General features: G+C 51.3%; 1 protein-coding gene across 7 annotated transcripts in view; it reads right to left on the reverse strand.

Annotated features, from left to right (window-relative positions):
- Window positions 1-14,841, reverse strand: part of LOC116797669 (protein CEPU-1) — a 354,096-nt gene that overhangs the window by 19,769 nt on the left and 319,486 nt on the right. For all 7 annotated transcript variants that reach the window (XM_032709434.1, XM_032709433.1, XM_032709429.1 and 4 more), the window contains one exon: window positions 8,279-8,404. In XM_032709434.1, the coding sequence (XP_032565325.1) occupies window positions 8,279-8,404 (126 nt within the window). The remainder of the gene's footprint in view (window positions 1-8,278; window positions 8,405-14,841) is intronic.

Consider the following 14,841-nt stretch of genomic DNA (forward strand, 5'->3'; position numbering starts at 1 on the left):
AAAACATGGAAGCAAATGAACAACCTGTGAACTGTAAAGTATATTAATAATGAAACCATAGCCCAGGAAATGAAGGCTTTATTCTGTTGATATTCTGCTCCATTAATGGAGAGTGCTCGCACTGGCTCCGCCCCATTAGCCGGCAATCTGCGCCCGAGGAGGAGCACAAGGACAGTGCAGGAATGGTGGCAGGGGGCAAAAACCTCCTTCCCACTGGGAAGTTTGGCTCCAAGCATTTCCTTGTGCTGCCTCCATCTACAGACAGTGCAGGTGGGAGAACAAGAGGGGTGTCTTTGGCCTCAGTGCCCTGCCCCACGCAAGCTCAGCAGCAAGATTACAAGGCAGGGAATGGAGCAAATGGTAAGGCCAGGAAAAAGAATGAAAAAATTTGAATGGAAACCAGCTCCAACACCACCAGAAGCCCCTCAGCAAGGTGCCAGCACTAGGAAAACCATCCACGTGCAGGCTCATGCGCTTTCTCCTTGTGCTGCTCCTTCCCAACACCTGCCTGTTGGGTTTTGGGTATCCCCACCTCTCTAATATCCCTCCCACCCCTCATCACCATGTCCCATCTCTCCAGGGATGGAAGTAGCCACCCCACGTGTGCACTCACAGCCCCAAGGTCACGCTGATAGCCACAGGAGAGCAGTGGGAGAATGAGCCAGGCAAGCAAGGTTTGTGCAAATAAAGGATCCCAGGGGATTATGGACCCTCTTCAGCCACAATTTGGGAATCCCAGGTGGTTTTGGGGAACTTTTTCACCCTGTATTTGGGGGGTCCCTGGAGTTTTTGGGGAACCTTTTCACCACCAGTACAGGTATCCCAGGAGTTTTTTAGGTCCCTGTTCATACTACAGAGGTGGTGCTGGGTGGGCAGCTTGACTGGATGATCTTAAAGGTCCCTTCCAACCCTGATGAGCCTGTGATTCTGTGAAATCTTTGAGTGCTATTCCCTGCCCCCCCCAGCTCTGCCCTTGGCTCAGCAGACCTGGGCCACATGTCAGAGCCCAGCTGGGCTCTCTCCTCCCCAAAAACAACAGCAGCAGCTTATGCAAAGCACATCACGGGAGCTAAAAGGAGCCAGAGCAGAGTTTTCTATAGCTGAAGCGACCTGGTGTTGACAGAATGGGGACGCATTTCCACAGCTCAGATTTTTATAATAATACCTCAGGGGAGTCACTGGCAAAGTTTGGCCCAAATATAATTAGTTTGCACAGCTATGAGGGGCTGATAAAAGGTTTTAATTTGTGTGGAGATCTCTGGAATCTCAGACGCTCCCGTCCCTTGCTCTTGCCCAGGCCAGCTGAATGAAAGGAGAGTCCCAGGCAGGGAGTGACACAAAGCCATGCATTTATCAGGGAAGGAGGGAGTTGTGTTCAGCACTAAAGAAGAGGCAGCAAATCCAACTAGCTGACACTGGTGGCATGTTGGGTTTTGTCTGCCCTGTCCCACTACGCCAAAGAAATAGTAACACATTCTCATCTTCCCGTGGGGTGATGCTGGGGATGGAGAAGGGATGCAGAGCACGGATCAGGGCATTTGCAACACCTCAGAGGGTCTCACCTTTGTTGCAAAGGTAGTCAGTGATCAATGGGATAAGACAAAACACAAAATTTGGACGTGCAGGCAGCGCTCCCTGCTTTTCCCCCCTCAATAGGGCAGCAACTGGCTGCTTCTGCACCGTGCCATGAGGAGTGAAATCCCGCTCTGCCTCCGGCAAGGAGGGAAAGTGTGACATTCCAAAGCTGCATTCAGGGAATATACTGAAGCCAAGGTGGTTTTTTCCCCTCTTTTCTTAAGGGAAAGACACTGCCTCATGTGTAGCTGGAAGGGGTCTTGTTATTTTCGTACCAAGATGCATATTTTAAAGGTGGTTATGCCAAATATGTGAACAGATCAGCTCCGAGAGTTCATTTCCACCATGTGGGGAATCAAAAATATTACTTTTATACACATAAAAGTACATGATCTCCCATTGCTTTGAAAAAGCATCAGGAAGGGAAATGCTAAAAGGAGCTACCCACATGGCACACTGAGTTTTAGTCACTCCTTGGGAAAGCAAAACCTGGAGCCCATGACGTGATGCCACCAGATTCTGGCTCCTGCTGGGCCAAATCCCACTACCATGGGAGCAGATGGGGAAGTTGCTGGCACTCAACGGGCTAAATATTCACCCTGCTCCTGTCAGGATCTTGTTGCTGGTCATAGCACATGCCCACAACTTTCTCAAATGACCCCTGGCAACTCCAGTTGCCTCCTTCACCACAACCACGCACAAAACTAGTGTCCATCCCAAAGTCCTGCTTTCCCATGACCCCTTCAACCTATTTATTTCTCCTGTTTCAATACCCTACATGATACAAACAGAGCTGGACCACTGTTGACCCTTTGCCCAGCTGATCTGTCCAGCACACACTGATTAAAGGAGTATCAAAACCGGTGGCAGATTTACAGGTTAACAGTGATTTAGTGGAGTGCACCGCAGCCAAATTAATGCCGGCTATAATGTAGTTTACCTCATTAAACAATGCACACCAAGATCCTGTCTGTTGTAAAACAATTGGTCTCTGAAGCCTAGTGTTCATCTTCCAGGGTTGCTGGGAGATAATAAATGGGTAATATTCCGGCGATAATGGTAATGGAGTCACGGCTCAGAGCTAATATTATGGCAAAGCAGTAATTATTTCAACAGTAAACAAGGGGACGGTTGAGCTGCCGACAGGATTGGAGCCGGTTGGAATGCTTCAGTTAATAGAGCTGGAGGCCAGGCCGGCAACTGCCTCTTGGAAGGAGGACAAGGTTCTCGGTCACTGAGTGAGTCAGTGGAATCCCTACTGAGTCAACTGGCCATCAAAAGACAGGAGGGACACATGTAACAAGGGGAGGTGGGACAGCACGGTGGTCATCCCAACCCAACCCATCCCAACCCAACGCAGAGCCCACGGAGCAGGGCAGGCTTGGTGCTCCATCATACAGATGCAGCAGGACTCACATCCCTTCTTTGGCACACCGCTTGTGTTGTTGGCTCACACAACGTCTCCAAAGGAGACAAGAGGCAGTGCAGAGACACAAGACCTGTGATGAACACAGGAGCAGCCTTACAGAAACCATCTGCTCCCTCCTAGAGGTATTTCCCTGATAAAAGGGCCAGCAGAGAACACGGCTCTCTGGTCTTCAGTTAATTAGGTGACTTGAGGCAGGGTTAAAGGGAGTGATCTCATGGGACACGGAGCTGATCACAGTGAGGGACAAGGCAGCACAGAAGCAGATGGAGATTTTCCCACCCAAGTGGTTCCCCCTTCTCTCTGGAGCCAGATCTGGTGTCCAGCCTACAAATATCCCATATGCCTTCTCTCCTGGGAGGATCCTGGAAAGATGAAGACAGCAAGCAAAGTGCTTAATGGACAAACCTCTGAGATGGGACGATGTGTCCCCTTCCCAGGGACAAGCAAGTCTTCCAGCTGGATATTTTTTGCAGTTGTTTGTCCTCTTGTTTTAAGCTGCACCAAGAGCCAGAGAGAATCAATATATCCAAATATACCAGACTTCTCCCAGAGTCCCTTTGCTGGTTTGCTGCTGATGTATAGACAGATGATCTCATGAGACCTCTGCCACATCAGGCCACTGTGTCTCATCTATCTTAAGTGCATATACAAGCTGTGATTACTGCTGTGTCCGAGTGCCTCACGGCTGGAACGTATTTATCCTCCCGTCGGTTCCGCGAGACAAGGGACTGCCATTGTACCTCTTCCAGGGAAGCCACGGAGGTTAAACGGACTGATCAGGGGATATCTGGGATGTGGCAACGTAGGGATCCTCTGAGGATCTCCCCTGTCTCTGTCTTGAAGCAACAAGGTGTCATCTCCCCCACAAATGACTGCTCAGACTCCGCACAGGATCCAGCTTTCAGCACCCAGACTAATCCGGAGATTAATGAGGGATTCCCGCTACAGAGACCTCTCGATCAAACCTCTCACAAGTAAATACACCATCAAGCCAAACCATAATGTTTTCCTACCCTGGCAGCCACTGTCTTAAGCCTCACACCAGAATCCATCATACTACAGCAATAATCAAAAAGCAATTAGACAAAACCGTGGCAGAAAAGTCCATCAAGGGTTGTTAAGGATGACGACTTGGATGCAGCCTCTGGCTCAGGATGTCTGCTTGTGGCCAGGCGGATGAGCCAGTGGAGGGATCCACGTGCCCACACCTAGTTTTACACCCTTTCTTTGTGCCCCTGGCCCTGGCATGGCAGGATAACCACACTTTGCCTCCCCCTCATTACTGCTGAGCCATGCCTGCTCCTCCTGGGACAGAGGCTGCCGAGCCTTCATCCCTCCTGGAAGATCCCTCACTTCAATTCCTTGGCACGTTTCCTGAGCTAAATGGGAGGCACGATGAGTCTCGTGTCTGTAGCACAGATAAATATCCCCTGGACAGCTCAACATGGTGCCACTCGCTCTGCCAGGGCTCTGGCATCACCCTGAGCCCAGTAGCCCGGGATGCCAAGAATTCCCAGCCTTCATCCACCAAGAAAGGAAAACTGGCCTGACAACATGACAATCGCCATGACAACACCAGAGTTACCCCAAAAAATAAATAAAAAGCCCAGTAACTATGGAAACACCTGAGTGACCAAAACCAGGTTAGTAACTAGAAGACCTCGCTGCAGTTTACGGACGGCATCGGCACTGTGGGGCTGTGATACATCCAAAGCCTTGGAAACATAGAGATGCTCAGTACCTAAGGGTGCAAATGAATGCTCATGGACACACATAATGCTGCCTTTCAGACCCCTGAAGCTAAGTCCTCTCCACAAATTCCACCTCCTCTGGAAAGTTGCTGCTGCCTTCCTGTTGGGTGTTACATCCAGACCATGGTTATCCACATTCTTTTCTCCCTCTTTGCCCTTCTCCCTCTCTCCACCCTGCTGAGGATGCCTCCTTTGATTGCTATTTCAGTAGTCTTGGCCTGACAGGGGTGCCAAGCAGGGATGGAGCAGTCCCATCTCATGCCAGAGCTTGGCATCTCCATATGGTTTTGGTGAGCTCTGTTTTGAAGCCTCAGTGCCTGGCAGCTCTGCTGACACTTGTGCTGCCAGTTGGAGCATCCAAGCCCAGGACAGAGCCTCAAAGCAGCTAAGCCTCCTCTGGAGAGGCAAAAGAAGCTGAGACTCCACCAAATCCTCTTCTTTTCCCACCTCAGCCTGTTCAGCTGCATTAATGGGAGTTGCTGTGGGTTAGTACAGCATTACTGGGAGAAGAAATAAAATTGGACAGAGGGGGTGAGGCAGAGGGACAGAAGATAGACTGTACACATTGGTTGGACTGGCCATGGGTTCAAAAAACCCTTCTCCAGAGCCAGCATCCTGCTTTTGCTCTTGGCAGGAGATGGGCACAGGTAGGGTCAGGCACCATGCAAGGCTCTGATCAGTGATGGTGCACTGATGGGACCAGCACTCTTGTGATTCACTGGCAGAAAACTCTCTTGCTCAGGTTCACTCAGCTCTTGAGTTATCCCATGAATATGCTCTCCTCAGCCCAGCTGCAGGAACTCCTCCAGCCCCCAAACCAAACAGAGCCTCAAAAACCAGCCTCCCAGAACACGGCAACAACTGCAGGCAGGAACATTCAGCAGAGTTCACCAGCCCAAGCCACTAAACACGTATTCATCAGAGCAGAGGGGGAACAGCCGAGCAGTCAGGGGAGCCTGGAGTGGCTGGAAAAGGGTCTCCAGTGGGATCAGTCCCCAGGGAGCTGCACTACTCTGGGTGTAAATCCTCTGAAGGACCCGACTGTGCGCTGCCCTAGTGAGCAGACACTCTTATTTACTCCATTTCCCCACAAGGGCTGTGCAGTGGGCTCACAGCTGCCAAGGAAATAATAAACCCCATGAAGTGCCTTTGCAGGGAGCAGCAGCAGCAGCATGGGACCGGTCCTTCAGCTCCCGGGGTGCCCGTGCCTGGCACAGACAGTGCTGGCACAGCCTGTCCCCAGCGATGTCAGTGAGAGCTGCTTACCATCCGCTGTGTAAACCCTTAAATTATGCACCAGCACTCCCTGAACCAATTCTCCCTCATCCCTTTCCTCCACCACTCCAAGTGAGACGGAGGAAGACAGTGAGAAGGAACAGGAGGCATCTCACTTGAGACTTCCCGCGGGACGAGTAGCAGACCAACAACTGAGAGAGGGGCCAGCAGCAAGCTTTGGATTTCGCTTGCTCCCAGCTCTCCAAATTAGAGTATATCCCACCAGGAAAAGGGATACCATCCTGGCACCTGTTATAGCACCTCTATGCATCTTCCCTGGCTCTCATTTCAGTCCTCATGTTTCCCATCCTCGTCTTTGCTGCGTGTGGTGAATGCAAAACGGGGAAGTAGAGGTTCTTCTTGGTGGTTTGGCAGACCCATAGACAGAGGAGCTTCCCACAGAGATGGACAGCCATGGAAGTTGTCCTGGGTCACCTCTGGGCTCAGCACCTCCCATCAGCAGGAGACCAGGCTCAAGTAAATCTCTGTGATCATTTGTTCCCTTTGAGTTTTGAAAGCAGAATGCCTAATCATGGCCAAAATCAGGAAAGAGCTGCTGCTGCAAATTACACAGCGCCACAGGTAATTTCTGATTAGCTCACTCTTCCTCTCCTGGTGCATCCTCAGTTTCCATAGCAGCTAAGTCCTAAGTAAAATGGAAACATCTGGTTCAAGCGCAGGTAAAGATTCCCTGGGGAAAAAAACCTGCTGGATGGCAGCAAACACAGAAAATAGCCCTCGTGAAAGACAGAGGCATCAGGAGCCGGGAGCCTGGTTAGGAGAGGATGGATGGCGTGTGGGAGAAGGCAGCAAGGGGCACAGGAGTGGGAGAAGAGGGTCCTGGGGGAGCTGGAGGGAATGTGGGAAGGTGAGTGGAGCTGTGGGGAAAACAAGATGCATGTGACAAACAGGCGGTGAGGAGGCTGAGCAAAACAAAAACATGTTGTCAGGGTAGACAAGGGGAAGAGGAGGAAGAAAAGACTTTGAGGTGGGAGCACATGGACTGCCTCAACCATAAATGCTGCCTGGTGGTGACAACTTTGATTCCATAGAGACACTCAGGGGTGGGGAGGAGCACACGGATCTGCACCCTGAATTTCATCAGTTATCCATGCAGACACCTCAACTGAAGCCATCTTGCTGGAAGCAAGATGACCTAGAGTGGATGAGCCAACACGTGCACTGGGGGAACGGTTTTTACAGAGACTCCTGTCAAGGGAAGGGGCTGAGATGCTGCCGACTCAGCTCGCTCTGTGCCTGGGCTTTGGGGAGTGATGGATCAGGCCCAGCCGTTCCCTCCAGGCAGACAAACAGCAAAAAAATCAATGGAGCTGCAGCGAGACACCGCAGCCATCGCCAGGCAGCGACAGGAGGAGCGGCCACGGCGCCATCCGTCACCGCCTCCTCCGGCCGGACAGCCCCGACGGGTGTCCCCGAGGAGAACTCCAGGCAGTTGTCTGCAACAACAGCCCACACCGGTAAAACCTCAGGGGAAACACGACTCTGAGGGGGAACTGAAGCGCTTAGACAGGATCAGAGGAGCAGAGCCAGGCAGTGACGCTCGGCCGCACGGCTCATCCCACCCAGAGCCCCCGGATCCCACCCCCAGCTCACCCGCGAGATCCTCGCGGCCACGGGGGGATGTAACAGGGCAGCAAAACGCAAAGCAGAGGCCAAAAAGCAGCTGGGGAAAGGGTTTAAAATTATACGCTCCCGAACGCATGGGAATTTGCTTCCCAGCAGTCACACCCACACAGTTCTGCTGAGGCTTTGCTTACCAATTAACAAGGCCACCAATTAATGCTTCATGTGTTTTCCTGCTCATTTGCACTATTTACAATCTTCCTTTGAAGCAACGTGTAAGAATTGCCTGAAAACTTTTCAAAACAGGGCCAGACAAGCATGTTCAATGTGCAGTGGGGGTGCCCTGTGCAGGAACTCCATGATCCTCGTGAGTCCCTTCCAACTCAGGGTATTCCCTGATTCTCTGAATCTCTGAGCATGACACCCCCAACCTGGCATCTACAGCCAGTCCTCCACCTGACCAAAACCATAACCTGTCCTTCCAGACCACCAAGATGGATGTTCCTCTACCGAAGTCAACAACTCCTGCATTCAGTCACATCTTTTCCATTCACTTCACCTTCACTTTGCAACTTCACCTTCACCAGCCACTGACGCCTCTCTGGCTGCTCACAAATGCTGCTGTGCCCCTCCCAAAATATCTCTGGGAACGTTTGGTTCTTACCTTTGGGTGAGATATGTCTCCAGGTGATTGTTGGATCTGGCCTGCCCGTGGCTAAGCAGGTGAGGCTGACGTTGCCGCCCTCATTGATGGAGATGTCAGGAGAGATATCGGTGATTTTTGGAGACACTGCAATGACACAAAGAGGAGAAGGAAATTGAAACTAGTTCTGCTCCAACTCAAATCTCAAGCTGTGGGTGAAGGAGACTGTATTTCCCTCCACCTTGACAAGCTGTATAGTAGTCCATCAGTCTCATCTGACTTGGCAGGAGCTCACAGGGAAAAGAGAGGGCAGAGAAGACAGGGTTGAAGTGGGAAAAAATTGTAGCCAGAGGGGATTCAGCCATTTTAGGGAGGCTCGAGAAGCTCCTCCTCAGCACCTCCACAGTGTGTGAGACAGTGCTTTTTCTTATCCCACTTCCAGCACTCCTTGCGTCCTCTCAGCCATGACAAACCCTTCCCAGCAGAGCTGCATCCCGAGAAAACACCATCCACCCCTTCAAACTCCTGCAGCTGTGCAGGATCTCTGCCAGGCCCTTGTAACCAGAGAAGCTCCAAGAGAAGCTGGGCATGGAGACAATGAGTCTGCTGAGGAGCCTGTAAGTTCTACCAGCGTGCAAAGGAAGGGACATTCCATGGGGATGGAAGCCATGCCACTGCACTGGCACTGCCATCATGAATGCTCAAGAGAGGGTCAGATCTGAGGGGTCCAGGACTAAGGAGAGGACAGGGGGAGATGAGGAGGGGGCTGGAAAGGGATGAGGAGCAAGCAGGGAGCACTGGGCTCCTGTTGCTGTGTGAGCAGAGGACACGGTGTGGCTGCCAGGGAGGGCTGAGGTTTCCAGGAGCACCATGGTGGGGCTGTACGAGGAAAAAGGGTTGGCTGCTCTTATCAGCCTGCACCTGCAGAACAAAATAAAGACCATCACCTTCCTGGGTTTATTTCCAGGCTTTCTCAGGAGCCCAGCAGTGGATTGGCCCCCGCTGCGGCGCTTTGCAGGAGAGGCACAAATCACTTGCAAAGCATCCTGCTCCTTCCAGCCTTCCTGGGCGAGCCCCATCCATCACCCCGCTCCCAGCTGCAGCCCAGACCATCACAACACCCCTGCTCCTGGCTTGGACCCCCGCTCCTGAGCATCCCTTCCCTGCCTCTCCCCACCTCCCACACCTTCCCGGGCTGCTCCGAGCCGGAATGACTGCAATGGCCTTGCACGCAATGCCTCTGCTGTGCAGGTAAGTAATTTATTGATCCGTAAAGCACTCCAAGATGCTCTGGAAGGGATTATGTCATGCCAGTGCCGTGCAATAAAATAAAAAATGATGGATTTTTTGTGAACATGATGGTGATTTAGGGTTTGTAGTTTGAAGTGTAGTTAAAGTACATTTTAAGTGGAAATCAAGGTGGGTAATGAATTATTCTCTGTTTTGAAGGGCTTCTGGGAGTTCATTTTTTTGCTGCTCTGGGCACAATGGCTAATCTGCTAATCATGCACTGGAGAACAACTATGGATCAGATGCTCCCAAACAGTGGGGGCTCTGGGGCAGGACAGTGGAGGGCATGAAGATGACACCAAAAGAAACATTAATATGCATCGGTGTCATTAAGGGGACAGCACAGCTCTCCTGGGGCCACCCAGAGCTGGGAGATGCTCTGCCCATGGCCAGGTATTCCACTGAGGAGAAGCAATTAATTACAGCAGTGCTCTGATTACCCTGCTGTGTTCCTGCTGGGACTGCCAACCAGGAAATCCGTGTGTGCTTTAAAAACATGGAGCTTATGGGCTGGACAACAAAAATAGGCCATGGTGGTATTACCACGGTCATTTTGGAGAGTTGGGAAGAGATAAACACAGACAAGTGGATCACCCACCATTGCCTGGGAAGCAGCAATAGCTTCCAGCTCTAAGTCCTGACAAACTAGAGCAGTACCCATCACCTTTAATGTGCTGTTTGCTGCATCACAGAGGAACCTTTCTGATGTTTTTAACTGCTGAATCCACCTCGACCCAATTCAACTTGTTTTGCAGAGACTTTAAAAAAAAAAAAATTAAATCAGACTTCAAGCTGCTACTCTGGAACTGCACAGGCAGGTTTGCTCCCACCCAGGAGAGAGAAAAGAGTTTAAGTGACCAGATTATAAACCATAATTAAAACAAATTAAACTTGGGTTTCATTAACAGAACAAGGGGGAATGGTTTTACCTGAAGAGGGTTGATTTAGAACAGATGCAAGAAGTTTTTTACAATGAGGGTGGTGAGGCCCTGGCACAGGTTGCCCAGGGAAGCTGTGGCTGCCCCATCCCTGGAAGTGTCCAAGGCCAGGTTGGACGGGGCCTGGAGCAACCTGGGCTAGTGGAAGGTGTCCCTGCCCATGGCAGGGAGATGGGCTTTAAGGTCCCTTCCAACCCAAACCATTGCATGATTCTATGAAAAGCAGCTCAAGCACCAAGGAAAAAGCCCACCAGAGTCCAGCAAGTTTGGGACACTCTCAGGGAGATGCAATTCCCTGTGTCCCACCTGGAATGAGAGCAGGCAGGAATGGCTGGGAAGCAAACCAGAGCAACAACATCACTGGAGCTGTTAACTAACCCTGGAATGAACTATGCAGTGGTAGGATTTAACACGGTGGGTATTGTATGCTAATTAAATGTTTGAATATTTAACCACACAAACTACTCCAAATGCCTTTCTGGAGGCTGAACAGGTGTGTTGTAAAGCCTTTACCACACTGGGGAGGGAAACCTTAATAAAGTGATCCAAGAATATATTTAATATTATTTAACAGTCATCACTTCTTCCATTCCCTCTGCATTAAAGGGCTTTCACCATCAGCTGGCATTTCTGCAGCACTGGGGCAGAGGAGACATTTCCTGTGCTGAAAGCAGGATGCAGATGGAGCTGTGCCCCTTTGGGAATGAATAAATAAATAAAGCTAAGTAAATGCAGGCTTCCCAGGTGGGAACCCTCTCCTTGTGGGCAGTCCTTTTGTGTTCAGCATCTCCCTTGCTCAGGAGTGATTAAACATGGCAGTGTTGGCCAAGCTGCTCCAGTGACACAGCACAGATTTCCCCAGAGGCAGGATGGTGGTTTATCAATCCAGCTTCTTTTTCCCCTCCCTCCCCAACCCTGCCATGGTGCTGGGGGAGGTCTCTGGGCTGCTCTCAGCCCTCCACAGGTGCCCAGGGCGTGCCCCCAGCTTGACTCCTCGCACACATGGAGTCCCCAGGACAGAAAGCAGCTTGCTTAAATATTTAACCAAACCATCTGGCGCGTCACACGTTCGAGGGTGTTCAGTCAGGTGATATATGTCCTTACGGAGCCAAGCATATGTGCTTGTCTCCACAGATAGATTCCCTGGCGCACAGACACCCTCCTGCCACTGGCACAGACAATATCCCTGCTATGCTTTCACCTCCAAACACCCGCTCCAGAGCCAGCACAGGTGCAAAAGCTCACTTATCCCAAGCACGTACCCCACGGCAGCGCTGCGCGCGGATCTTCACCTCCCGGGAATGCTGCAGGGCTCCCCTTGCACCTACACCACCTCCTCTGCTGCCTCTCCCACAACACTCACTGCAGGACTGATCCCTGATTACTCCCCCGGCTGCCTTTTATAGCTTATCCCAAATTACATAAACATCCCCAGCTTTGCCTCGTTGCTCAGGCCCTGCCATCTCCATGTGATCACCTCCCCACCCACCCTCCTGCACCCATGACCCTGCTGCTTGCCTGGGCTTTCCTCCCCCTGACACCCCTGGCACCCCAAATTTCAGCCATGCATCAGGCAAGGAGTCCCCTGAGTACGAGGGGAGTGTGGATGTGGAACAGCCTCTCTCCACCAGAGACTGGGAAGGAGACCTCAGATGAGCCTCACCAAGCTGGGGGCCTTTCAGGGAGTAACTGCATATTTTTGCCTTAACAATCCCCTTTCTACACACTTTTGGGAATCAAAGAAGTAGTGTAGAAATACCCCTGTGACCTTCCCAGACCTGCAAACCCCTTCTGGTGTGGCAGTGAGGCAGAGCAGGTGTTATCCCAGAGAAGGGGACTCACAGCCCCCGGCACAGCCTGGGAGCGAGCAGCTTTCCCGGGAAGCCTCGCAGTGCCTGCTTCCCCTTCATAAAACATGCAAACCTCCATCTTCCAGCACGAGCAGCATCTGCTCCAGATCAAAGGGTACAACAAAGAACAACTATAAAAGTGTCTGGAAGAAAGAAAAAGAGGCAGAGTCAGACTTGCGTTCTGCAGGCGATCTGTGATGTGCACTGGCAGCTTCCTGAGCATCAGCCTGATGCTGCTCCTGCTTTAATAACAGCTTCTTACTGCTGTCACACACAGAATTCCCTGTGTTTTACAGAGTTTGCTACCACGGGCCCTGCCTGTGGGATTTGGGGAGGGGGAGTCCTGTTGCACCTGGCTGTGCTGGGTATCCTTGCAGCAATGCTGTGAGTCAAACCAAGCCCCCACTCCAAGATTCGAGGGATCTGCCAAAGTCAGATGGGATCAGGCACAAGGCAGGGACCTCAAAATCAGGCTCCAGGACTCCTACAGGTTGTAACCAGAGTGGTTTGCAGCTCCCAGGCTGGAGAAGGAACAATGCCCCAGCTGCTGCAGTGCCAGCCACCTCCATTATGCCTTCTCCCTCCTTTGTGTTCCAAAGCTTTCTGTCTTTAGGGAGCAAATTGAGAGCCCTGTGCCTTCAATTACAGGTGTGTTATAATGGGCTTTTAAATCAGTTTGTGCTGCTTTAACACAATCATAATTAAGAGAAAAGCAGAGAGGGCTTTGTCCTTGCATCATACCAACCTTCCATCCTATCATCCTTTCATCACAACATCCTTCCATCATATGCTCCCAGCTCAGGAGCCCTTTTGAGGATGCCCACAGGGTGTGAGGAAGGGCAAACACAGCCTTAGAGCCTGCTTGGTCACGTAGATTTGTACATGAACCCCTTGGGGGTGCTGATCCTTCCCCCCAGGGCTGCCTGGACCCCAGGCTGGCACCATCCCCCCCTTCCCATGTTTGCCCCAGCTTTGCCCAGGGATTGATCCCTCCTCTTCACAAACCTGGCAGCAGGCAAAGCCGTGAAGAAAGACGGCTGGAAACGAAGAGGACATACATAACAACCTTAATAAGCAATTAATAAATAACTAATGACAATTGCTCGTTTTAAAGCGAGGCGTAATGAGATGTGTCACACGGCACCGAGATGTGTCTGAATGATTTCCCAGCCAGGTAAGAGCTCCTGTTGCAGCAAAGCTTGGAGGACACGAGATTTTTTCCGCCCGTCTCTGCAGCAGGTTGTATGGCACGGCATCCCAATAACTCAGAGGAGGAGGGGGGAGCCAAGACGTTCCCAATCATTCATTAGTAAAGTATTTGTGAGCGCGGGTATAATTCACCTCATAAACAGCAGGGTTTCTGCAGACAAACTTTACAGCTCAGTGCCAAAAGGGAGCCCAATCTGATTCCACTTACGACAGCATAAATCAGCAATACTGCTGCAGTCAACGAGGGATACACCAGAGTAAACCTGGCGTGATGGGAGAGGCAGGACTCCAGCACAAGGACTTCTTCCTGACTTTTGGATGGGTCCAGGTTTACCAGCCTGGAGGAAGAGCAGCTCCCTAAGGAGTCAGGGTGCTGCCTCTCTAGAGTCACTCCCCTGCTATCAAACCTCTGAAAGGATCTGTATCCTTTTTCCTACCACAAAAAGGAAGAAAACCCCTGTACTGAGCCCCAGACCTGTGGGGAATCAAACTAGAATTTGCTTGCGTGACTATTAATAAGCGGCTTTAGGAGGAGGCAGAATCTCTCGCTCAGGTCTGGGAGAGTTCTGTGCTCATGTTACAATGCCCAAAGGAAGTCGTGGCACTGCTCTGGGCTTCATTACCTCCTCTAAAATGAGTCCAATGATGCTGAATGAAAAGAAAACAAGAAGAAAGACGTAAAAGTAAAGTTTTTGCTTTATTATCCATGAAGAAATGCAGCCAAACAAGGAGTGTTTGGCAGTTCAGCTCCCTGTCTAGACAGATCTCATTTTCAACTCCACACACGCCGCACGGATCTAGTTTCCAGTTTTTGCACCCCGAGCCACCTGGGATTCCCCCTGCAAGCCAAGCAACGCCTCATGAAAGGCAGAAAATTGAAGGATCTCAAATCCTTAAGACACCTGCATCATTTTTCCAGCCTTATTGACACCTCTCCTCAAGGCACGACAGCCTCTCTCACAACTGCCTCCATGGTGACCATCAAAATGACAGTGGCTCTGTCACACCCTGCTCAGAGGGACACGGGGTCCTCAGCTCCTCTCGTTCCACTGGGTGCCAGCGAAGACCCCCGGGGGAAAAGCCCCTGCGCAAGGAGGAGCCGCGCCGACGGCACCCCAGAAAGTTGGAGCGCGACTCGTGGCTAATACAAGGCTTGTCAAACCCATCACCTCGAAATGCTGAATGTCTTTATTAGATTCCTTTATCTCCCCCTGAGATCGGAGGGACACGCCGAGATGATTCTCGGAGGAGATGTCATCATCCAGAAACTAATTAAAGGCTGCGCGGGAAGTCGGGC

Source organism: Chiroxiphia lanceolata, chromosome 23 (genome assembly GCF_009829145.1).
Source record: "Chiroxiphia lanceolata isolate bChiLan1 chromosome 23, bChiLan1.pri, whole genome shotgun sequence".
NCBI lineage: Eukaryota > Metazoa > Chordata > Aves > Passeriformes > Pipridae > Chiroxiphia > Chiroxiphia lanceolata.